The sequence below is a fragment of the Chiloscyllium plagiosum genome, unplaced genomic scaffold (assembly GCF_037043375.1).
Source record: "Chiloscyllium plagiosum isolate Xiang-an unplaced genomic scaffold, Cpla_swu_hap1 HiC_scaffold_7, whole genome shotgun sequence".
Taxonomy (NCBI): domain Eukaryota; kingdom Metazoa; phylum Chordata; class Chondrichthyes; order Orectolobiformes; family Hemiscylliidae; genus Chiloscyllium; species Chiloscyllium plagiosum.
In genome coordinates this window covers 23896962-23922464 of record NW_028270145.1, presented here as the reverse complement: position 1 = coordinate 23922464, position 25503 = coordinate 23896962, and the positions used below count along the sequence as shown (strand labels likewise).

Here is a 25503-nt window from a genome sequence, read left to right as displayed (position 1 = left end):
TTATTTGTCTGTGTTTATTCAGCAGTTTTCTAAGACTGTTCTTTGAATGCAAGGAGAGAGATCTTGGCAGAACAAGGGCTGTGATGTGCATTCAACTTGATCTGGAATTGCTGTTCCCACTGGCACATGGCCTAGTTCATGTCCTGTTTCAATGGCTTGGGCTCCATTGAGCTCTTCCACTGTTCAGCCACATCATTTGCTAACGGATCATCTGGATTTGGAGCACTTCACAATGCCTGGATTGATAGCAGCACACCACGAATCTGCAAAGCTGACCACTTATCCTTTCAGAATATCTAAACAGATTCCGCCCAGCTTGTCTACATTTGGGTGATATATTTTGGCATAAAATGAACTTTTGGAGCTGCCATAGGATATTCTTCTGGAAGAAATAGTTCAAGTTAAAAGTTCCGCTCTCAAATGGAGAATCCTGTGAAACCAGCTATGACAATGTGATAGTAGCATGCATTGAATTCATCTGCTTCTGCCTTGATACCAGGCATATCCTCTGCATGCAAACGCTGGGTTTCCTTGGTGATACCTTGGTGAGGTATAGTTAGGAAGTTTGCAGATGACACCAAAATTGGAGGTGTAGTGGACAGCGAAGAAGGTTACCACAGATTACAACAGGGTCTTGACCAGATGGGCCAATGGGCTGAGAAGTGGCAGATTGAGTTTAATTTAGATAAATGTGAGGGGCTGCATTTTGGGAAACCAAACCTTAGCAGGACTTATACACTTAATGTGAACAAAGAGACCTTGGAGTGCAGGTTCATAGCTCCTTGAAAGTGGAGTCGCAGGTAGATAGGATAGTGAAGAAGGTGTTTGGTATGCTTTCCTTTATCAGTCAGAGTACTGAGTACAGGAGTTGGGAGGTCATGTTGCGGCTGTACAGGACAATGGTTAGGCCACTGTTGGAACATTGCGTGCAATTCTGGTCTCCTTCCTATCGGAAGGATGCTGTGAAACTTGGAAGAGTTCAGAAAAGATTTACAAAGATGATGCCAGGGTTGGAGGATTTGAGCTGTAGGGAGAGGCTGAACAGGCTGGGGCTGTTTTCCCTGGAGCACCAAAGGCTGAGGGGCGACCTTATCATGAGGAGCATGGATAGAATAAACAGAGAAAGTCTTTTCCCTGGGGTCAGGGAGTCCAGAACTAGAGGGCATAGGTTGAGGGTGGGAGGGGAAAGATATAAAAGAGACCTATGGGGCAACTTTTTCACACAGAGGGTGGTACGTGTATGGAATGAGCTGCCAGAGGATGTGGTGGAGGCTGGTACAATTGCAACATTTAAGAGGCATCTGGATGGGTATATGAATAGGAAGGGTTTGGAGGGATACGGGCCGGGTGCTGGCAGGTGGGACTAGATTGGGTTGGGATATCTGGTCGGCATGGACGGGTTGAAGGGTCTGTTTGGGTGCTGTACATCTCTGGGGACTGTATACACCTGGGAAGCCCGGCTGCCATTGTCGCTCGATTTTTGGGCGGAGATGCTTTCTCTCACTCGCTCTCCTCTGTTTCTCTCTCTCTCTCTCCCCAGAAAACTGCGGGAGGAGCTGAAGCCTGTCGCTTCTCTCTCCCCTCTACTTATTTCGCCCTCCTCCCCACTTCCGCCGCTTTGGACCACGTAAACACTTGGTGGAATACAACAAGGGCCCGGGACTGCAAAAGGGGGCGGGGTGTGGCTTCACAAATAGTTCTGTCCACTTTCTCTCCGAGCTCCTGGGTTGAGAGAGACCTGGAGGATTTTCCCCCTGAAGGACTAGCTCAAGAAACCGGAGGGAGGTAAGTGGGTGACTTTCCAACACAGATTGGAAGATTTAGACCAAAATTTCCATCATGGCTCGATGCCAACTACTCCTTGCACTCTTGGGATGTTTTATAAAATGCATCGCTGTCACTTTGGCAGTAATTTTATCTTGTGGTCGACTTTTACCAAAAAAAAACTTAGTTTGAACTGACAGCTCAGTCATTTTCCCTTTTTGGTCTTACAATATATCCAGCGAGCACGCAAAAAGGGCTTTCTCTCTGAGCAACACCAGCTTGAAACCAGGTCTGCATTTTTAAAAATCCTTTTCGCCTGGAATCCAAAAGCGTGTTTTCAAGTATTTCGCTGAATTGCTCCGGAAAGCTGCAGTCAAATCTGATGACAGGGCCGCCCCCAGTGATGTGCAAAAATCACTTTGGATCAAGTTTTCCCATTACAGGGAACTCGACATCTCGGAGATAAGACACTTTGTCCCGTAGAGCGAGAACGAAAGAATGGTCACAGCACACAGAACGAGACCATTCAGCCCATTGGTAGTTGGTAGTTTGTTAGAGCAGTTCAGCCAGCCCCTGCAAATGCCGCTGTCTTCAGATAACTACGTAGTAAAGTTTTGAAATCTGCGCTTGACTATGTCTCCAACCCATTCTCAGGGGGGGGGATGCATTCCAAATCCAGTCCAACCCCTGTGTGAAACCGGCTCCCCTCGGGTCGTCATTGCTTCTTTCCCATTCACCTGGTTCCTGTTGTTTTCTGGATTAGTGGTGCTGGAAAAGCACAGCAGTTCAGGCAGCATCCGAGGAGCAGGAAAATCGACGTTTCCTGCAAAAGCCCTTCATCGGGAAAGAATCTGGTTTCCAGCATCTGCAATCATTGTTGTTTTCTGTAGAGTGAACTGTTTCTCCCTGTGTACAGAACTTTTCATTGATAACATCCATCCAACTCTCTGTGAATCAAAATAGGTCTTGCTCCTGAAACAGTTATAGACAAGAGGAATAAAGCTTTTTGCAGCAAATTCTGGAATGTGTGTGTGTGTGAGAGAGAGAGTTTGTAGGAACCAACATGATAGGAATTCACATTGAAACTTTTATTGATCATCTTAGTCAGTAAAGAACAGAACACGGGTTAAAAACAAAATCTAGTCCTAATAGGGTTAAAGTAAGACCCTATTCCTGATGAAGAGCTTTTGCCTGAAGCATTGATTCTCCTGTCCCTCAGGTGCAGCCTGACCTGCTGTGCTTTTCCAGCATCACACTCTGGACTCTGATCTCCAGCATGTGCAGTCCCTACTTTCGCCTTAAAGTAAAACATAGCCATGCAAGACATCCTCTGTGATTTAAAATCCCCCAATTGTTTAATTTCAATTTACTTATCGCCCAGAATAGAAACAGGAACAACAAGAGAGCAACAGAATTAACAACTTGACAGACACAACTCGACTCCAGATTATTTGTCTAGCCCCACTGAATTACTGGGCCAGTCTTGGGACATGGTGATGGAGCAATCATTTCATTGCTCTGGTAGTCCAGGGTAAAGGTTCAAATTTTGCCTCTGTTTAAATTTGATTTTCAATTAACTCAGAGAGTCAAAGATTCACACAACACAGAAACAAACCCTTCAGTCCAACTCGTCCACTCTGATCAGACTTTTCACTCTGACCCAGTCCCATTTGTCAGCATTTGGCCTATATCCCTCTAAACCCTTCCTATTCATATACCCATCCAAGTGCCTTTTAAATGTTGTAATTGTACCAACCTCCACCATTTCCTCTGGCAGCTCATTCCATACACGTACCACCCTCTGCGTAAAAAATAAAAAGTTGCCCCTTAGGTCTCTTTTAAATCTTTCCTCTCTCACCTTAGACCTATATCCTCTAGTTCTGGTACTCCCCCACCCCGGGGAAAAGACTTTGTCTATTTACCCTATCCATACCCCTCATAATTTTGTAAACCTCTATAAGGTCACCCCTCAACCTCCACTGCTCCAGGGAAAACAGCCCCAGCCTGTTCAGCCTCTCCCTGTAGCTCAAATCCTCCAACCCTGGCAATATCCTTGTCAATCTTTTCTGCACCGTCTCAAGTTTCACAACATCCTTCCTACAGGAGGGAGACCAGAATTATATGCACTATTCTAAAAGAGGCCTAACCAACATCTTGCAATATGACCTCCCGACTCCTGTACTAAACGTTCTGACCAATAAAGGAAAGTATACCAAATGCTACATTCACTACCCTGTTGACCTGTGACTCCACTTTCGAGGAGCTATGCACCTGCACTCCAAGGTCTCTTTGTTCAACCTCACTCCCCAGGGCGTTACCATCAACTTTGTAAGTCCTGCCCTGATTTTCCTGACCAAAATGTAAAACCTTACATTTATTTAAATTAAACTCCATCTGCCTCTCTTCAACCCGAATGAATTACTAAGTAAGGAAGATCTGTAAAATTATAAGCTGGTCATTGAGTCATAGAGATGCACAACATGAAAACAGACCCTTTGTGGTCCTTGAAGAAGGAGGCCATCTGGGTTGTACGGTCCTTCTTCAAGGACCGCAATTTCCCGCCAGGCGTAGTCGACGATGCCCTCCACCGCATCTCTTCCACTTCCCGCTCCTCCGCCCTTGTGCCCCGCCCCTCCAATCGCCACCAGGACAGAATCCCACTGGTCCTCACCTACCACCCCACCAACCTCCATGTACAACGTATCATCCGCCGTCATTTCCGCCACCACCAAACGGACCCCACCACCAGGGATATATTTCCCTATCCTCCCCTATCAGCGTTCCGAAAAGACCACTCCCTCCGTGACTCCCTCGTCAGGTCCACACCCCCCACCAACCCAACCTCCACTCCCGGCACCTTCCCCTGCAACCGCAAGAAATGCAAAACTTGCGCTCACACCTCCCCCCTTACTTCCCTCCAAGGCCCCAAGGGATACTTCCATATCCGCCACAAATTCACCTGCACCTCCACACACATCATCTATTGCATCCGCTGCACCCGATGTGGCCTCCTCTATATTGGGGAGACAGGCCGCCTACTTGCGGAACGTTTCAGAGAACACCTCTGGGACACCCGGACCAACCAACCCAACCACCCCGTAGCCCAACACTTTAACTCCCCCTCCCACTCCACCAAGGACATGCAGGTCCTTGGACTCCTCCATCACCAGACCATGGCAACACGACGGTTGGAGGAAGAGCGCCTCATCTTCTGCCTGGGAACCCTCCAACCACAAGGGATGAACTCAGATTTCTCCAGTTTCCTCATTTCCCCTCCCCCCACCTTGTCTCAGTCAAATCCCTCGAACTCAGCACCGCCTTCCTAACCTGCAATCTTCTTCCTGACCTCTCCGCCCCCACCCCACTCCGGCCTATCACCCTCACCTTGACCTCCCTCCACCTATCGCATTTCCAATGCCCCTCACCCAAGTCCCTCCTCCCTACCTTTTATCTTAGCCTGCTGGACACACTTTCCTCATTCCTGAAGAAGGGCTTATGCCCGAAACGTCGATTCTCCTGTTCCTTGGATGCTGCCTGACCTGCTGCACTTTTCTGGCAACACATTTTCAGCTATACTACTGTACCCTGGCAATAAATCTCAAGTTAAAAATTGCTAAGGTGTAATCAGGATGACACTTGAGGCAGCACGGTGGCTCAGTGTTTAGCACTGCTGCCTCGCAGTGCCAGGGACCTGGGTTCAATTCCCGCCTCAGGCAACTGTCTGTGTGGACTTTGCACATTCTCCTCCCTGTGTCTGTGTGGGTTTCCTCCCACAATTGAAAGATATGCAGGTTGCCCATACTGTTAGATGCATTAGTCAGGGGTAAATATGAGGAAATGAGTCTGCGTGGGTTACTCTTTGGAGGGTCGGTGTGGACTTGAGCTGAAGGGCCTGTTTCCACACTGTAGGGGGAATCTAATCTAATCACTTGCAAAGTACTGCGTCAGTTATGAAGTGATTAGTGATGTCCTCAATTGCTCTTTCTCAAAGCACCATGTTCTGTTTGCCACTTTATTCCGTCTGTGAAATGGGACATAGGATCAGGCCATTCAGCCCCTCGAGCCTGTTCTAGAGTTCAGTCAAATCACAGCTGAGTTGTGACCTAAATGTGACTATTTACGCCCATGATTACACTTTTGAATCAACAATACAGCTTCTGAATTTGTGGATGTCACAATCTGGAAAGGTAGGCATGGGGAGGACTGGAACAAACTACTAAAGGACCACAGAATGGTCACGTAATTGGCAAAGTTAGTTCAACAGTGATATATGTGAGGACATTTTGGGAGGAAAAATAGGGAGATTGTACAACTCTCGGTGGAGTGGTGGGGGGGGGGGGTGAGATGAACAAAGAGATCGCTGAGTACAAGTACATCCATCGGGAGATGCTTCATCAGAGGTGGCAAGGTCATTTAGAATCTCTACCGTGTGGACGCAGGCCATTCGGCCTATTGAGTATACACTGTCCCTTCGAAGAGGATTCTACCCTGAGCCAACCCCATCCCTGCAATCCTGCAATCCCCATGGCTAATCTACCTAGCCTGCACACTGTGGGCAATTCAGCATGGCCAGTCCACCTAATCTGCACATCTTTGGACTGTGGAAGGAAACTGGAGCACCCGGAGGAAACCCATTGCAGACATGGGGAGAATGTGCCAACTCCTAACAGAGGATCGCCCAAGGGTGGCATCGAACCCAGGCCCCTGGTGCTGTGAGGCAGCAGTGCTAACCACTCAGCCACAGTGCCACCCCGAACAAAGTGAGAGCCAGCCATGCACTAAGGGGATAGAGGTGAAAAGTGGGTAAGTTGTACTCAACCTGTCCTGAACCTTGATTAGACCAGGCTTGTGTACTGTGATATGGAGGAGTCAGTGTTGGACTGGGGTGGACAAAGTTTAAAAATCCCACAGCTACCTGATGAAGGAGCAGCATTCAGAAAGCTAGTGCTTCCAAATAAACCCATTGGACTATAACCTGGTGTTGTGTGATTTTTAACTTTGTGTACTGCGAGCAGTACTGGTCACTGAAGGCTGACCTAGCCAGGTTCTTAAAGTTATTAAAATGTTTATATAGAACAGATATAGAGAGTACTCACTTACTTTCTCATAGGATGTTGGCATTCCTGACAGGATAACAACAGTCTCTGTCTGCCTCTTTCATTCTTGAGTCTGGCCCGTGAGGTACTCAATCTGTGATCCGAGCTCTTTGTAACTGAACTAACAAGTCCACCCAGGGGCTAAGGGTTAAGAAACCCATTAACTGAGATAATGTGAGATGGGCTCAGCAGTTGCATCTGTTGTGTTAAACATTAAACGTCCGTTGATTACAAAATCTGTAAATGATTGAGTTTTACGGAATTTTCTCTAGAACGGTGCTTAAATACCAGAGGCCAGAACTTGAGGCTGTCGCTGAATTCTACGAGGTGGTTCCCAGGAGGCTCTGAGCAGGATGGCTGTCACCTCTCAGCTGGTGTGTCTCCTGATTTGTTTGCAGTGTCTGTGGGGCCCAGCTGACAGTGGCAAGCTGCTGGTTATTCCTGTCGATGGGAGCCACTGGCTGAGTTTGCAAGTCATAGTGGAGGAGCTCCACAGCCGAGGACACCAGATAGTTGTGGTGAAACCTGAACACAGCTTATTGATCAAGACATCACTTCACTACACCACCCTGACCCATCCCACTTTCTACAGCAAAGCTGAGGTGGACGAATTGTATGACAGCCTCATACAGATGGCGTTTTATGATGGGACATTTTACCAAAAGCTGAGCCAAACCCTGCAACACGTGCACAGAATCAGGCAGTTCTTCCTTCGTATCTGTGAGGATCTCCTATCTAGCACCAGGCTCCTGGAGGAGCTGGCCAGAGAGTCTTTCGATGCTTTGCTGACTGACCCTTTCAGCCCGTGTGGCGCCATCATTGCGGAGTATCTGTCCCTGCCCTCGGTCAACCTGCTGCGAGGACTCCCCTGCGGTTTGGACAACTCGGCCACGCAGTGCCCCAGGCCACTCTCCTACGTGCCGAGAATTTTCACCGGGAACACCGACCAAATGACCTTCCTCCAAAGGACTAAAAACGTGCTGGCCAATTTCGCCGAGTCGCTGCTGTGCTGGTTCATCTACGCCCCTTTCGAAGAGCTTGCCCAGAGGTTCCTGCAGAGGGACGTGACCCTGGTCCAACTGCTGAGTAACGCCTCCATCTGGCTAATGCGTTATGACTTCATCCTTGAGTACCCGAAGCCCCTGATGCCAAATATGGTGCTAGTGGGTGGCATCAACTGCAAGGAGAGAAAACCTTTACCACAGGTAAGGGCACCATTGGCGTGGGTGAGGGGCACCACTGATGTGAATGAGGAGAAACCTTTACCACAGGTAAGGGCACCATTGGCGTGGGTGAGGGGCACCACTGATGTGAATGAGGAGAAACCTTTACCACAGGTAAGGGCAATTCAGAAAAACCGACTTGGCACAATACCATTATTCAATTAATTTACCCATTGCAGTGTATGCCATGCTAAGCAAAGGCTTACAGATCTGCAACTGACTTGGTATACCCCCTGTAGCTGACCACAAGGTGCCTTTTGCAGTAATTAAAGAGCACTGTGGTTATGCAATTGAACTCATGATCTGAAGATAAGGGTTTTATTCTGGCAGCAGGTGAATTTAAAATTGAACGAATTAAAGAAATCTGGAATCTTGTGTCAGCAATGGCAGCTATGAAAATGTTAGCTTGCCATGAAAACTTATTTAACTCATTAATAGACGGCACAGTCTTAAGGTGAGAGGCGAAAGATTTAAAAGGGGTGGGGAAGGGGGAAATTTTTCACACCGAGTGTAGTGCGTGTGTGAATGAGCTGCCAGAGGAAGTGGGTAAAATTACAGCACTTAAAAGGCATCAGGATGGGCACATGAATAAGAAGGATTTAGAGGGATAGGGGCCAAATGCTGGCAAATGGGACTGGATTATTTTAGGATATATGGTTGGCGTGGACAAGTTGGACCAAAAGGGTCTGTTTCTGTGCTGTATGACTCTATAACACTGTGGGTGAGGGAAAACATTTACAGGAAGAGGTAGTGAAGGTCAGTGAAGATGGTCATATTTAATGTGTCGATGTTATTTTAATGTTTTTTTTGGGGGGGAGTTTGTGTGTTTTACAGTGCCTTGATTCACTACTTATTGTGCTTTAGTTATTCTTTCCACCTAAAACATTACCAAAGGATCTCCACTGCCTTGGTATATTTCCGATTTCACTGCTCAGTGGTACTTTGTTCAGGCCTCTGTACATTGGGTTGTGTTTTAATGTTTAACCAGTATTAGTTCAGCTTTTGTTAAACAAAAGTTGATGGGGAGTCGCTGGGGTTATTGGGTTATTGTATGGACACCGACCAAGCCAGGATTTATTGCCCAATTCTTGATTCACTCTAGATAAAGTATTGATGATTAATCTTCCTGAGCTGCTCCAAGTTAGATCCAGCAATTTTACCCAGGTCCAGGTCAGGATGTGTGTTGTTTGGAGGGGGACATTGAAGGTGGTGTTATACCTGTCACTGCTTCACTTGCCCTTCCTAGTGGTAATCAAATTTAGAGTTGTTCTGGAAAAGCACAGCAGATCAGGCAGCATCCGAGGAGCAGGAAGATCGATGTTCCTTCATCAGGAATGAGGCTGGGAGCCTCGGGTGGAGAGATAAACGGGAGGGGTGTAGGGCTGGGGGGAAGGTAGCTGAGAGTGCAAACCGGTGGATGGAGGTGGGGGTAAAGGTGATAGGTCAGAGAGGAGGGTAGTGTCCACGGGTTTGGTAGGTGATTTGGAGGGAGTCTTGGTTAATCGCTACCGTGCATCTTACAGATGGGACATACTGCAACTACTGAGTATTGGTGTTGGCAGGAGCAAATATGGCGGTGCCTAACAGATGGGCTGCTTTGTACTGGATGGTATCAAGCTTAAAACACAGTCAGAGTCATACAGCACGGAAACAGACCCTTCGGTCCAACTAGTCCATGTCGAACATAATCCCAAACTAAACTAGTCCCACCTGCCTGCTCCTGGCCCACATCCGTCCAAACTTTTCCTATTCATGTACTTATCCAAATGTCTTTGAAACACCAATTGTACTCACATCCACCACTTCCTTTGGAAATTCATTCCACATGCAAACCACCTTCTGTGTATAATAAACAATTGTTCTTCCCGTCTTTTTTAAATTTCTCACCTCTCACCTTAAAAATGTGTCTCTCGTCTTGAAATCCCCCATCCTAGGGAAAAGGCAACTACCATTAACCCTATCTACATCCCTTAGTGTATAAACTTCTATCAGGTCACCTCTTGCCCTCCTACGCTCCAGTGTAAAAGTCCTAGCCTTTCTTTAGAACACATTCCATACCCGGCAACATCCTGGTAAATCTCTTCTGAACCCTCTTCAGCTTAATAATACCCTTCCTATAACTGGGTGACCTGAATTGGACACAGTATTCCAGAAGGGCCTCACCAATGTCCTGTTCAACATCAACATGACATCCCAACTCCTGTACTCAAAATACTGAGCAATGAAGGCAAGTATGTCAAACGTCTTTTTAATCACCCTGTCTATATGTGAAGCAAACTTCAAAGAGTTATTCCTGAAACCTTAGGTCCCTCTGTTCTACAGTATTACCCAGCGCCTACCATTGATTGTGTAAGCCCTGCTGATTTGTGCTATTTTCTCCATAACCTGAAAAATCTGCCCCCTCCAGTACTTATCCAGCCCCCTTTTGAACATTATTATTGAATCCACTGTGGCCAATTCCTCAGAAGGTGAGTGAGTGGAATCACTAAGCTTGTCATTAAAAGATGATTTATACTAGATGAAAGATCTATTTTTGAGAGGAATTGACGACAAATTTGCAAACTCACTAAACTGAGGTTTGACATTGATTGAGTCTGCTTCCACCATCCTTTAGCTGAATCCCTGGTTCTTCAGGTCCTGTGTAAATAGTCCTTAGTTTTTTATTTCTTTCTGCAAATATTGTAATAAACAATCAAAAGCCTTCACAGGAAATGCTGCGAAATTTTCTTTCATAATGCCTATTTTTTTAGAATTCTAACACCATTCTAACAATCTTGTCGTATGTGCAGTCATCAGGTTTGAAGACTCAGTGGGAGTCTCTGTCATCCTGAACTTTTGCTTTTTGGCTGGTCAACCAGTTTCTCCAGAGATCAACAACTCGAAAGCAAAGGAACCCCGATCCCACTCCAATGAAAAGAATCGTCCATAGAGTCACCAATTCATACAGCATAGCGACAGGCCCTTTGGCCCAACTTGTCCATGCTGACCAAGTTGCTAAACTGAACTAGTCCCACCTGCCAGCACTTGGCCCATATCCCTCCAAACCCTTCCTATTCATATACCCATCCAGATGTCTTTTAAATGTTGCAATTGTACCAGCCTCCACCACTTCCTCTGGCAGCTCATTCCATACACACACCATCCTCTGCGTGGAAAAAGTTGTCTCTTGGGTCTCTTTTATATCTTTCTCCTCTCATCCTAAACCTATGCCCTCTAGTTCTGGACTCCCTCACCTCAGGGAAAAGACCTTGTCTATTTACCCTATCCAAGCCCCTCATGATTTTGTAAACCTCTATAAGGTCCCCCCTCTGCCAATACTACAGGGAAACAAGTCCCAGCCTAAGTTACATCCATTTTTATGTTCCAGATTATGTCCACGAGATTGGCAGGAAAATTGTGCAGCTGCTGATAATTGCAGCAATGTAACTATTTTCAGGTGTAACTTCTGTGTCATGTTGTAGATTCATGTCACGGCTAATGTCAGTAACCAATCCTATAAATCATGGTTTCAAGACTAGCCACTTTGATATCACCCTGAATCAACGATCAATAATTAATGCAGCCGGCCTAATTGTCATGGTGCTGATGTTTCAGACCCTGCTATTTTTTAAATAAAGCTGACAACAGACTGTCGTCAAAGCTGTGGTTGGTTGGCAAACTGACCATACGGCGCCCTCTCCTCATGTAAAATAAATAGTTGTGATTGTTTGTTTGAAATTTAGCCTTCTTGAGTTTGTCCTGCTGAGTACAACAGGAAAAGCTCCAGTAACAGTGAACACACACTGTCTCAGCAAGATTCAAGCACCGCTCAATCAAATCAAAAGCTTATTCAGCGTGACTGTGTCTCCTTTTTGTATTTCTCTGCAGGATTTAGAAGAGTTTATGAACAGTTCTGGAGAACATGGAGCTGTGATCTTCTCCCTGGGATCAATGATGGCGGACATGCCAGTCAGAACAGCCAATCAGATTGCTGCAGCTTTGAGTCAAATTCCTCAGAAGGTGATTTCCAGATAGAGGCAAAGATGAACTCTTCACAACAGGTTCTCCTTCAGCCTCGTGAGTTCTCAGGCCCATAGGCAGGTCTAACACACAGCTATGACCTCCGTGTGAAAGGAAAGAAGGGGAGTCAATAGCCGAGTGGTATTATTGCTGGATCTGTTAATGCAGAGACCCAGGCAATGTTCTAGGGACCTGGGTTTGACCTGTGCTGTGACAGATGGTGGAATTTGAGTTCAACAAATATATCTAGAATCAAGAGCCTACTGATGATCATGAATGTCCATCGGGTTCACTAATGTCCTTTAGGGAAGGAAACTGCCATCCTTACCTAGTCTGGACTACGTGTGACTCCAGACCCACAGCAATATAGTTGACTCTGGGCAATTAGGGATGGGTAACAGACAGTGATGCCCTCATCCTGTGAATGTGTTTTTTTTTTTAAATTCTTGAGAAAGAAAAAAGGCAGGTGCCAAGTTTACCCAAGCCAGAATGGGAATCTAGCCGAATGTTAGCGTTCATCTCATCCAATCATTCTGCCAACAGGTCAATAGCTGTGGCAATGTGCCGTGTTAGATTACTCCAACTCAATTCCTTTCCTTCACCAACAATCTTCCCCACTCCTACTACCCGTCATTGGCATTGGTTCTGAGGATTTGCAAATTGGTAAATGTTTGGCGATGTTATGACCGCGCCCTCCTTGGTCATTGATTCCTGGAATAGGACGCAAACCCGGAACTTCTGGGTCAAGTCGAGATGTTGACACCGCTATGCCTGGAGACCTTTAGTAGCACAGTAATGCTGCTAATTACAGTTTACTCCTGCTTAGTGCCCAGCCAGTGTCTTCACACATTAAAATCCAACTTGTGCTATTTTGTATATGACTAGCCCCAATCCTTGTGGTCCAATTTGGGTTCCATATCTCAGGTTTTTGGGAGAGATCTGAAAGAAATCGCAGAACTTGGGAGAGAAAACAAATCCCAAGAGGAGAGGCCGTGGAACAGTGGACCAATCCAAACCATTCACCCCACCGTGTCAAGGTGGCTGTTCAAAGAAACAATCCAATAAGTCTAGTCATCTATCATCTCCCTCTTTGACTGTGTCGAGCTTTTATCAAAGCCTCACTGTTTGCTGCTGCCTTGCAAGTTTAGTTGAAGACTATTGTGTGTGTCCTAAAGTGCTTTAGGCTTTTCCCTCTCGTCCATGGTCTTGTGCACTGTGGTACCCCAACCTCAGCGATACAACATCGATCGGATTTGCAGTCAGCTCAGTGTGCACACCCAGGTTTGACTTTGAGCTCCTTTCCCTTGATCTGTCCCCACCCCGCGGTCTGCTCAATTCTGCATCTGTTTTGCAAGGTGGAATGTAATGCACGCAGGCACACAGGCCCCTCCCTCTCCCGTCAAGATCATACGCTCCAGTGTCTGAGATGGGACTTGAACCCACAAACAATCTGACTTAAAAAGAGAGACTTGCATTTATCTAACATGAGGCACCTCAAAGAATTTTACAGCCCACAAAATACTTCAGGCATGGGGCCTCTGCTAAAATTGAAGGAAGCATATATGCTGGATGCAGCCAGCTCTGACAAATAGCAAAGTGGTAATGGCCATCTAATCTATTTGTTTGTGATATTGATTGAGGGATAAGTAATAGCCAGGACCCTGGGCATAACTCCCATGCTGGTCTTTGAAGAAGTGCCTTGGGATCTTTCACACCAAACTGGGTAGGCCTTGGGCTTCAAGTAGCGGTAGATGTGATCTATGTGGACATCAGTGAGGCATTCGACAAAGTTCCTCAAGGGAGACTAGTCTGCAAGGTTAGATCTCATGGAATACAGGGCGAACTAGCCATTTGGATACAGAACTGGCTCAAAGGTAGAAGACAGAGGGTGGTGGTGGAGGGTTGTTCTTCAGACCGGAGGCCTGTGACCAGTGGAGTGTCCCAAGGATCTGTGCTGGGTCCACTACTTTTCATGATTTATATAAATTATTTGGATATGAACATAGGAGGTATAGTCAATAAATTTGCAGATGACACCAAAATTGGAGGTGTAGTGGACAGCGAAGAAGGTTACCTCAGCACAATGGGATCTTGATCAGATGGGCCAATGGGCTGAGGAGTGACAGTTGGAGTTTGATTTAGATAAATGTGAGGTGCTGCATTTTGGGAAGGCAAATCAGAGCAGGGACTTATATGGTTAATAGCAAGGTCCTAGGATGTGCTGAACAAAGAGACCTTGGAGTGCAGGTTTATAGTTCTTTGAAAGTGGAGTCCCAGGTAGATAGGATAGTGAAGAAGGCATTTAGTATGCTTTCCTTTATTGGTCAGAGCATTGAGTCTAGGTGTTAGGATATTATGGCTGAACAGGAGATTGGTTAGGCCACTTTTGGAACATTGTGTGCAGTTCTGGTCTCCTTCCTATCAGAGAGATGTTGTGAAACGTGAAAAAGTTCAGAAAAGATTTACAAGGATGTTGCCAGAGTTGGAGGATTTGAGTAATAGGGAGAGGTTGAATAGGCTAGGGTTGTTTTCCGTGGAGCATCAGAGGCTGAGGGGTGACCTTATAGAGGTGTATAAAATCATGAGGGGCATGGATAGGATAAATAGGCAAGGTCTTTTCCCTGGGGTGGGGGAGTCCAGAACTAGAGGGCATAGATTTAGGGTGAGAGGGAAAAGATATTAAATGGACCTAAGGGGCAACTCTTTCATGCAGACGGTGGTATGTGTATGGAATGAGCTGCCAGAGGAAGTGGTGGAGGCCAGTACACCACTTTAAAAGGCGTCTGGGTGGGTATATGAGTAGGAAGGATTGGATGGATATGGGCCTAGTGTTGGCAAATGGGACCAGATTAGGTTAGGATATCTGGTCGGCATGGACAAGTTTGACCAAAGGCTCTGTTTCCATGTTGTACGTCTCTATGACTGTACTGCTTGAGAAACAATGCCTCCAACAGTGTAGCACCCACTCCATCTGCTTGCCTCAAGTTTCAGCTTTGGTTTTCTTTTGTTCATTGCTCAACTCATGGAGTAGCACTTGATCTGAGGATCAAGGAAAAAGTGCTTGAGAAACTCTGCTGGTCTGACCTGGCCGTCTCTGGAGAGAGGGAACATTTTTCAGCACAGTTTGACTCCTTTATTCGGAACAGATGCTGCCAGACCAGTTTGAGTTCCTTCTGCACTTTGGACCCTGGAAATCTGAAATAAAAACAAAGTAAACTTTATCTGAACCTAGAATCTTCTGTCTTTAAAGGCAAGCATGCTACACTCTGAACCTAATTACCTGAATATTCCACCCATAGTGGATCAGAACTCATCCCTGGAATGTTGCCTGTCTTCTGATAGGTTCTGTGGAGGCACGCTGGGGAAACTCCTTCGACACTGGGATCAAATACTAAACTGGTGAAGTGGCTGCCACAGAATGATCTGCTGGGTAAGTGAGTGACTAGTATGTGAGGCATAACTCTCCTGTTGGTGACGTTCTCGCTCAGGTAGGAATCAGGAAGCCCAGTTCACTTCACAGTCAAAAACACATATCTGTAGGTGTAGCTAGTGATGACAAACTGAGCTATGCAGCAGCAGTGATGTTAAACCAGAGAAGGGCCTTGTTTTGTCTTCATTGGTAAGGCCTGTGCGTGTTTTGTGGATGAATTTCATGGAGTGGGGCAGTCCTGAACTAGAGGGCATAGGTTTAGGGTGAGAGGGGAAAGATATAAAAGAGGCCTAAGGGGCAACTTTTTCACGCAGAGGGTGGTACGTGTATGGAATGAGCTGCCAGAGGATGTGATGGAGGCTGGTACAATTGCAACATTTAAGAGGCATTTGGATGGGTATATGAATAGCTGAAAAATGTGTTGCTGGAAAAGCGCAGCAGGTCAGGCAGCATCCAAGGAGCAGGGCTTATGCCCGAAACGTCGATTCTCCTGCTCCTTGGATGCTGCCTGACCTGCTGTGCTTTTCCAGCAACACATTTTTCAGCTCTGATCTCCAGCATCTGCAGTCCTCACTTTCTCCTGGGTATATGAATAGGAAGGGTTTGAGGGATATGGGCTGGGTGCTGGCAGGTGGGATTAGATTGGGTTGGGATACCTGGTCGGCATGGACGGGTTGGACCGAAGGGTCAGTTTCCATGCTGTACATCTCTATGACTCTATTTCGGTGGTGGAACCAACACAGAAAAGTTTAGATGGGGGAAGGATTGTCAGTGATTTCCAACCTTTGTGGTTCTAAAGTGCATTTTATTTTACTGGTGGAGGGAGGGAGGGAGGGCTGGGGAAGGGAGAGAGGCATTCTCTAGATGCTGCTACCATTCCCACGCTGGCTCCTAGAATGGCCATAGTTACAGCCCAGACGGAGGTCGTTTGGTCCATCCCTATCAGTGCCAGCCCTCTGCACATCCCTGCCCTTTTTCCCATCGGTCGGCCAGTTTGTTTTTGTCCATCAACCCCACCACCAGGTTTATGATTCTCCTGCAGTGAGGAGGACATTGGTTGCAGAGTGTAAGGATGTGGCTGTGCCTACAAAGGCAGCTGGCAGCTACGACACATTTCACTGCCATTCACAGGGGACACTCGCATTCTTACCACCCGCCATCCATGATCAACGTGTGAGCAGATCTGATTACAACCTGATTGGCCACATTACACAGTCGTCAAGTGCTAGATGGGGTCTGGAACTCTGAGCAACTGGCTCAGTGGTGAGCACTGCTGCCTCACAGCACCAGGGACCCGGGTTCAATTCCAGCCTTGGGTGACTGTCTGTGTGGTGTTTGCACATTCTCCCCATGTCTGCATGAGTATCCTCTAGTTTCCCACAGTGCAAGATGCGTTGGTTAGGTGGATTGGTGATGGTGGATAAGATAGGGGTGGGTCTGGATGGGATGCTCTCCAGAGCATTAGTGCGGACTTGGTAGGCCGAATGGCCTCTACTCTCACTGTAGGGATTCTATGAAGAGTTGAAGATCCTTTCCAGTGCTCCGCAACACTTCCCATTTCTTCAGGTACTCTCTATATACACTGTCCAAGTGCCAGTCACTGGTTTGACAGCTGGCTGATGTATTCTCTATATTCAGGCATTGGGTTTGATACATCTCAAAGGTGCAAGGGAAGAGTTTGTGAGCCAGAAGGGGCTGCAAAATGTTTATTTCTGCACCTTTTTTTTGCACCCATCTTCCTCTTTAAACACTGCATCAATCTATCGGAGGCTATTGGCAGCGTGCCCCTCCTATAGTTGGGCTCGCTACAATAACAGCCATGACCTCTTCCTCTAGGCAGGTCCACCTGGTAGATTAAGTACTACAGATTTGGTCAGTGACCAGGGACAACAGGGTGTCACTGTAAGTGAGGCAGGGAGAGGGCTCCTGTATTCAGGAACAGAGGAGTCTCAGCTCTTGAACTTGTCCAACGGGTATGAGGTACTTGCTCCCTGTGTGGATGAGGAACAGGGCTGTGGGGAGAAGGAGCCAGTGACCACGGCACCTTGATACAGGAGGCTGTTCAAGAACAGGCAGGTGGTAGGTGTAGGGGATTCTATATTTAGGGGAATAGATGGTATCCTTTGTAAGCAGGATAGAGAGTCCCGCTTGGTATGTTGCCCACCCGGTGCCAGGGTGAGGGGCACCTCTGACCGGCTTGAGAGGGTATTGAAGAGGAAGGAGGAGGATCCAGTTGTTGTGGTCCATGTTGGGACAAACATAGGCAAGGCTAGGATAGAGGAGCTGTTCAGGGATTAGCAGGAACTAGGAATGAAATGAAAGAACAGGTCCCCAAGGGTTATAATCACCGGATTACTGCCCAAGCCACATGCACATTGGCACAGGGACATGAGAATAAGGGAAGTAAACACGTGGCTAAAAGACTGGTGTGGGCAAGAGGGGTTCTTTTTCATGGAACAGGAGGGATCTGTACCGCTCGGACGGTCTCCACCTGAACTGAGCTGGGGCCAGTGCTCTAGCGAAAAGGGTAAATAGGGCAGTCAACAGGACTTTAAACTCAAAAGTAGGGGGAAGGGAAGGGTAAAACATTTCCCAGTGGGAAACAAAGCAGGAGGTTAACATCTGCAGGGGCGGATTCAACTGCATGGGAACATATGAAAGAATTCAAAATAAAGGAGAACTCAGGAAAGGTTACTAAAGTCTCCACAAATAGAACAGTGTGTTTGGAAAGGGTTAATAATCAAATTTCAAGCTCACTAGATAAACGAATGACAATGAGAAGAGGGATGGTCAATATAGAACTGAAGGTGTTATCTCTGAATGCAGACAGAATCCAGAATAAGGTAACTGAGCTAGTGGAGCAGATTGAACTTGGCAGGTATGACACGGTGGGTATCACGGAGACATGGCTGCAAGGGGTTCAGGATTGGGAGCTGAATATTCAAGGATATACATCCTAACGAAAATATAGGCAGGTGGGCCGAGGGAATGGGGTTGCCTTATTAGTAAGAAATGAAATTAAATCAATAGTAAGAAACTAAATAGGGTCAGATGATGTAGAATCTTTGTGGGTAGAATTGAGGGACCGCAAAGGTAAACGAACCATGGTTGGAGTTATGTACAGGGCTCCACACAGTAATCAGGAGCAGGGGTGCAAAATAGAAAAGATGTGTAGGAAAGGCAAAGTTACAGTGATCATGGGGGCCTTCAATATGTAGAGGGACTGGGAAAATCAGGTCGGTAGTGGATTGTGAGGAAAGGAATTTGTGAAATGTCTATGCAATGGCTTTTTGGAGCAGCTTGTGGTAGAGCCCACTAGGGAACAGGCCATACTGGGTTTAGTGTTGTACAATGAGACAGACTTGATAAGGGAGCTTAAGGTGAAGGAACCCTTAGGTGGCAGTGATTATAATATGATTGAATTTACCCTGCAATTTGAGAGGGAGAAGATAGAATCAGAGGTAACGGTATTAGGGGCTGCACAGTGGCTCAGTGGTTAGCACTGCTGCCTCACAGCGCCAGGGACCTGAGCTCAATTCCCGCCTCGGGCAACTGTATGTGTGGAGTTTGCACATTCTCCCCGTGTATGCGTGGGTTTCCTCCGACAGTCCAGAGATGTGCACGTTAGATGAATTGGCCATGCTAAATTGCCCGTAGTGACGGGTGCATTAGTCAGAGGGAAATAGGTCTGGGTGGGTTGCTCTTCGGAGGGTCGGTGTGGACCTTTTGGGCCGAAGGGCCTGTTTCCACACTGTAAGTAATCTATTCTAATCTAATCTATTATAGCTGAATGAAGGCAACCACAGAGGCATGAGGGAGGAGCTGGGTAGAATAGACTGGGGAGAGGAGCTGAGCAGGAAAGACAGTGGAACAGCAAAGGCAGGAGTTTCTGGGAGTAATTCAGGAGACACAGCAGAGATTCATCACGAGGAAAAGGCAACATGGTACAGGGAGGATGAGGCAACTGGGCTGATTAGGGAAATCAGGGATAACATAAAAGGAAAAGAGAAAGCAGATAATGTGGTGGAGGGCAGTGGGAAACCAGAGGATTGGGAAGCTTACAAAGCTTACAAAGGGCAACGAGGAAAGAAATAAGGAGGGAGAAGATTAAATATGAGGGTAAGCTAGCCAGTAATACAAAGGAAGACAGTAAGAGTTTCCTCAGATGTATAAAGGGCAAAAGTGGACATTGGGCTTCTGGAAGATGACACTGGAGAGATAGTAGTGGGAAGCAAGGAAATGGCTGAGGAACTGAATAATGACTTCGCATCAGTCTTCACGGTGGAAGACACGAGTAATATCCCAAAAGTTCAAGAGAGTGAGGGGGCAGAGCTGAGTATGGTGGCCATCGCCAAGGAGAAGGTGCCAGAAAAACTGAATGGCCTGAAGGTGGATAGATCACCTGGACCAGATGGACTACACCCAGAGTTCTGAGGGAGATAGCTGAAGAGACTGTAGAGGCGATTTTGGAGGTCTTTCAGGAATCTCTAGAATCAGGGAGGGTCCCAGGGAACTGGAAATTCGCTAACATGACAGCCTGTTTAAAAAGGGAGTAAGGCAAAACAGGGAAAATTACAGACCGATTAGCCTAACCTCAGTCATGGATAAGATCCTGGAGTCCAATGTGAAGGATTTCTGAATACTTGGAAGTGTATGGTAAAATAGGGCAAAATCAACATGGTTTCATCAAGGGGAGGTCTTGTCTGACAAATCCGTTAGAATTCTTTGAGGAAGTAACAAGCAGGTGAGACCAAGGAGAGCCAATGGATGTTATTTACCTGGACTTCAAGAAGGCCTTTGACAAGATGCCACACAGGAGGCTGCTGAGTGCGATAAGGGCCCATGGTGTTAGAGGCAAGGTACTAGCATGGATAGAGGATTGGCTGTCTGGCAGGAAGCAGAGAGTGGGGATAGAAGGGTCCTTCTCAGGATGGCAGCCGATGACAAGTGGCGTTTCGCAAGACTCCGTGTTGGGACCCCAACATTTCACTTTATACGTTAACGATCTAAATGAAGAAACTGAGGGCATGCTGGGAAATTTGCAGATGATACAAGGACAGGTAGCGGGAGGCTGCAGAAGAATTTAGACTGGGGAGGAGAGTGGGCAAAGAAGTGGCAGATGGATTACAATGTGGGAAAGTGTGAGGTCATGTACTCTGGGAGGAAGCATAGAGGCCTGGACTATTTTCTAAATGGGGAGGAAATTCAGAAGTCTGAAATGCAAAGAGACTTGGGAGTTCTAGTCCAGGATTCTCTACAGGTAAACTTACAGGTTGAGGCAGTCATTAGGAAGGCAGTTGCAATGATGGCATTTATTTTGAGAGGAATATCAAAACAGGGATGTACTTCTGAGGCTTTATAAGGCTCTGGTCAGACCACATTGGAGTATTGTGTGCTGTTTTGGGCCCCATATCTCAGGAAGAATGTACTGGCCCTGGACTGTGTTCAGAGGAGGTTCACGAGAATGGTCCCAGGAATGAAAAGCTTAACCTATGAGGAAGGTTTGAGGACTTTGGGTCTATACTCGATGGAGTTTAGAAGGATGAGGAGGGATCGAATTGAAACATACAAAATGCTGAATGGCCTGAACAGAGTAGATATTGGGAAGTTGTTTCCACTGGTAGGAGAGACTAGGACCCGAGGGCACAGACTGAGTAAAGGGAAGATTTTTTGGAACGAAGATAAGGAGAAAGCTCTTCAGCCAGAGAGTGGTGAATCTACGAATTCACTGCAACAGAGGGCTGTGGATGGCAGGCCATTGAGTGAATTTAACACTGAGATAGATAGGTTTTTGAGTATCAAAGGTTACAGGGAGAAAGTGGGAGAATGGGGTCGAGAAACTTATCAGCCATGATTGAATGGTGGAGCAGATTTGATGGGCTGAGTGGCCTGATTGCTGCTCCTAAGTTTTATGGTCTTGTGTGACCACCGTCTGGTGGTGGTGGAGGAGGAGCAGCACAGAATGGCTTACCACGCCCCCACCCCCGCAGCATTGTTCTTGTTTTTTGCAACATATTCTATGAATTATCAGCAGACATCTCATAGCACCCCCCTATCAGGGTGACATGCGGGCTAGACACAATGGGAGACCAGAGGTGGAATCCTGCTCTCCCTTGCTGCACCCTCCAGTCCGAACACCTTTTACGGCAGTCCCCTGCTGTCCAGATGGTGCACTGACGATGCCATCCTGCCAATTATGGCAAGCTTTGTTGGCACTCTGCACAAGAGGGCGGCTGGAGCATACACCCACACTAACCAACCCCACCATCCTATGGCCAAACACTTCAACTCCCCTTCTCACTCCACCAAGGACATGCAGGTCCTGGGCCTCCTCCATCACCACTCCCTCACCACCCAACGCCTGGAGGAAGAATACCTCATCTTCCACCTCAGGGCCTTCCAACCCCAGGGCATCTATGTGGATTTCACCAGTTTCCTCATTTCCCCTCCCCCCACCTTATCCCAGTTCCAACCTTCCAGCTCAGCACCGCCCTCATGACCTGTCCCACCTGTCCATCTTCCTTACCACCTAGACGCTCCAAACTCCCCTCCGACCTATCACCTTTACCCCCTCCTCCTATCGCACTTTCAGCTATCTTCCTCCCCACCCCCTCCCATTTATCTAACAACCTCCCCGCCCCACAGCCTCATTCCTGATTAAGGGCTTTTGCCTGAAACGTCGACTCTCCTGTTCCTCGGATGCTGCCTGACCTGCTGTGCTTTTCCAGCACCACGCTCTCGACTCTGATCTCCAGCATATGCAGCCCTCACTTTTGCCTGGAGCATATATGAAGCCTGGTGACCAGACGGTTTGAGTTCTCCTGATCCCGTGTGCGGTGAGGATGAGCATTGCCTTTGGTCCCTTTCTTAATTCGGCGCATGCGGGAGGGGAGCAGACTCACCAAAACTGAATATAATAACCCCTGGCAGCCAGCTGAACCCGCTCAGCCGATCGAATTTGATAAAAATGCTGTGGATGCACGAAGGTGGCCTTCGTCGTAGAAGGGAGCCTATCTTCGTACAAATGCTCCCTGATGGATTCTTGTCATGTGTTACTGAATTGATGCGTTTTTTTCCCTTTTATTCTATGGACAAGCACATCCCAAAACGCGGGCATTTCTGACCCACGGAGGGTCACATGGAGTCTATGAGGCTCTCTGCAGTGCTGTTCCAATGGTATTATTGCCATTGTTCGCGGACCAGATAGAAAATGCAGAACATATGAAGCATCGTGGAGTTGGTGTACTCCTGAGTCTGAAAGGTCTCAGCTCTCAGGATCTAATCGAAGCCTTGAACACGGTCATCAATGACACCAGGTAAGTGAAATTCACACCCCTTTGGTCGAGATGAAACATTTGAGAGTCCCGTGGTGCAGTGGTAGATTCCCTCCCTCTGAGTCAGGAGGGCTGGGTTCCAATCCCACTCGCTCCAGGAGTGTGTAATAACATCTCTGAACTGCTTGACTAGGAAATTTTTGCAATTTTCCAAGGTTTTGTATTTTTCAAGTTTTAAGGGGACAGGGCAGGTTAAAAGTTAAAAGCAGAGAAAGGAAAAGGTCTGTTCCACATTGCATTCAAATTTTATCGTTCATTTGGAAATTCATTGTTGCTTATGCTAATTGTTCACCATAGATTTACGCTTTCTCTCTGAAACATTACTCCAAGCTGGGCTTATGCCCCATGTGTATCAGATTGAGGTTAGCAAACAATTGGGCAGGAGAGCCAACATAATTTGAACAAAGCATGCATCACTTACTCCACCTCGTGTTCCCCATGTCTCTAATCTCTGGGTGGGAGACAGATGCTGCAAGATAATGATCAATACAGGCCTCAAGGTGGCTCAGCACCCACTGCCGGGGTGGGTGGGTTTAGAAGGGATCAGCTGCCCCCATACCATGAAAAGGGTAAGATACATGAGGGTCAATTTGTGGCCTGTCGGGCTCAATGAAGGGATCCTTTAGGAGTCCCTCTGAACCATCAGAGTCCTGTTGGACGTACTTCCTGCTCATTAATTCCATGTCTGTCGAAGTTCCCCACTGTTGAGTATTCCCAGCAATCATCTTGCCATGAGAGATGGGCTTGAAATGTGTTGCTGGAAAAGCGCAGCAGGTCAGGCAGCATCCAAGGAACAGGAGAATCGACATTTCGGGTATAAGCCCTTCTTCAGAGATGGGCTTCACTGGCACTTGTCAGCTCATTGCCTGCAAACTGAGTGGCTGGTAGACCTCTTCAGAGGACAGTTAAGAGCCAGTCACATTGCTGAGGGCCTGGAGTCACTTGGAGGCCAGATCAGGTAAGGACGCCGGTTTCCCTTGCAATAAAAGACATTTAATGAGATTGTGATAATTGTTCTGTAAACCAATTACCTTTTTTAGAGCGCTTCACTTGCAATTTAAAAGAAAATGAATTAAATCTGAATGGTGGGATCTGAAACCGTAACAGCAAGGTTTCTAGCCTAGTGATATACCATTACACTGCATTCCCCGCCGCCCCCCGCCTTTAGTAATACCATGACCTTTTGTCTTTCAGATACAAGGAAGTCATCACCAAGATGTCTACCCTATACAGGGATCGCCTGATGCAGCCGGTGGAGATCTCTGCCTATTGGGTGGAGTTTGTGATGAGGCACAGAGGAGCTGAACATTTACGAACTGCTGCTCACGGCTTCAGCTGGATCCAGTACCATTGCCTGGATGTATTTGGGACTCTGGCTGCTTTGGTGTTTTTGTTCTTCTGGTTGGTGTACAAGTGCTGCTCGTTCTGTCTACGCAGGGCAAGAAGTCGAGCAAAGAGGAAGTGTGACTAACGTGCCTTTTTTTTTTAAAATTAAAAAAATTAAAGTGCGGCTTCCTTAGAGTACCTGATAGTCTGGTAGAAACATTGTTCCTGGTGTGTGGGCATGTCCCATAAGTGCTGTCTGCCAACTGAGTCCACCAGCATTCAACCGTTCTGTTTCTCACAGAACCATGGTATCTCTTTGAAGTCAACACACTGGTCACCTCCTGGCCATAGTTCATATGAAATTAAGCAGTTCATTAATTTTTTGTCTTCTAAGAGAGAAATGCTGAATACATTCAAAATCAGCTTGATGCAATGATTCTATTGCTTTAATGAAATGATGACTTTTGTAAGCAGCCTTTTTTTTCCTCTTTTGATAAGTTTTATTTCGGCAAATTGTGCACTCCCAAGTTTTAGAAAGGGTGAATAATTTAGGACCTTCCCTCCTAACAGCACAGTGTAGGTGTATTGACCATCTGTGGACTGCAGCATTTGAGCTTACCAACGTCTTTGAGTGCAATTCAACAACACATGCTGTGCCTGCTATGAATCCCCACATTTGTGAACGAATAGAAGTCCTTTTATATGACAAAGTAAACAATAAGTAATTATTTACCTTGATTGAATGATTGAACAAAACCTCACGTGTATCATGGCTGATTTCATTGGCTTCTGACAGCCAGACCAAGTCACGTCATTATGATAGCCCAAAGTTGATCTGCCTCAAATCATGTCGCTTTGTAAATATGCAAGTTAGGGTCCTCTGTGATGTGCATAACTCAGTTGGCAGCACTCTCCCATCTGCACCCTGGCTTCAATTCCCTATTCCCCAAGAATTGGGCATGCAACCAGGCTAATTCGATACTGCAGCCGTACCAATGGAGTGCAGCGCTGGTGGCGGTGTGGTTTTTCAGTTGAGACATTAAACCAAGTTCCTGTTTGCCATCTGCAGTGGAATGAAAAGATTCTGTGGCACAATTCCGAGAAAAGCTGTGCAGTCCCTTTGGCATCAGCAACATCACTCCAACAGAACACCTGCCATTAACTCAATGCTGTTTGGGAGAACTTGCTGAAACTCTGTAATGTAATTTGTGTCTTGTGAAAATGGGAATTAAACTGAATTATATATAATTTGGTTTGGAACTGCATAAGTTCATAGTACCCATATTGTTTAATTTTATGTACAATAAAGATTGTTTTGTTTTGAGCAAAAA

At 46.7% G+C, this 25503-nt stretch overlaps 1 protein-coding gene across 2 annotated transcripts; it reads left to right on the top strand.

Annotated features, from left to right (window-relative positions):
* LOC122551392 (UDP-glucuronosyltransferase 1A1-like) lies at nt 1-25503 on the top strand. 2 transcript variants are annotated; one of them, XM_043693213.2, is made up of 6 exons: nt 1-1785; nt 7133-8065; nt 11951-12082; nt 15425-15512; nt 22609-22828; nt 24041-25503. In XM_043693213.2, the coding sequence occupies exons 2-6, from the start codon at nt 7214-7216 to the stop codon at nt 24315-24317; spliced, it is 1569 nt and encodes a 522-aa protein (XP_043549148.2). In that variant the 5' UTR covers nt 1-1785; nt 7133-7213; the 3' UTR covers nt 24318-25503. The 2 variants fall into 2 exon arrangements, with proteins under 2 accessions (XP_043549148.2, XP_087844965.1); XM_087988839.1 differs by lacking the exon at nt 1-1785 and adding an exon at nt 6141-6567.

What these genes read in the sequence shown, in the direction of transcription:
- LOC122551392 (XM_043693213.2), top strand. Translation starts at nt 7,214, where the DNA reads ATGGCTGTCACCTCTCAGCTGGTGTGTCTCCTGATTTGTTTGCAGTGT. An exon ending in AGAGAAAACCTTTACCACAG is followed by an intron (nt 8,066 to 11,950) that starts GTAAGGGCACCA and finishes ATTTCTCTGCAG; the next exon opens with GATTTAGAAGAGTTTATGAA. An exon ending in GCCACAGAATGATCTGCTGG is followed by an intron (nt 15,513 to 22,608) that starts GTAAGTGAGTGA and finishes TCTATGGACAAG; the next exon opens with CACATCCCAAAACGCGGGCA.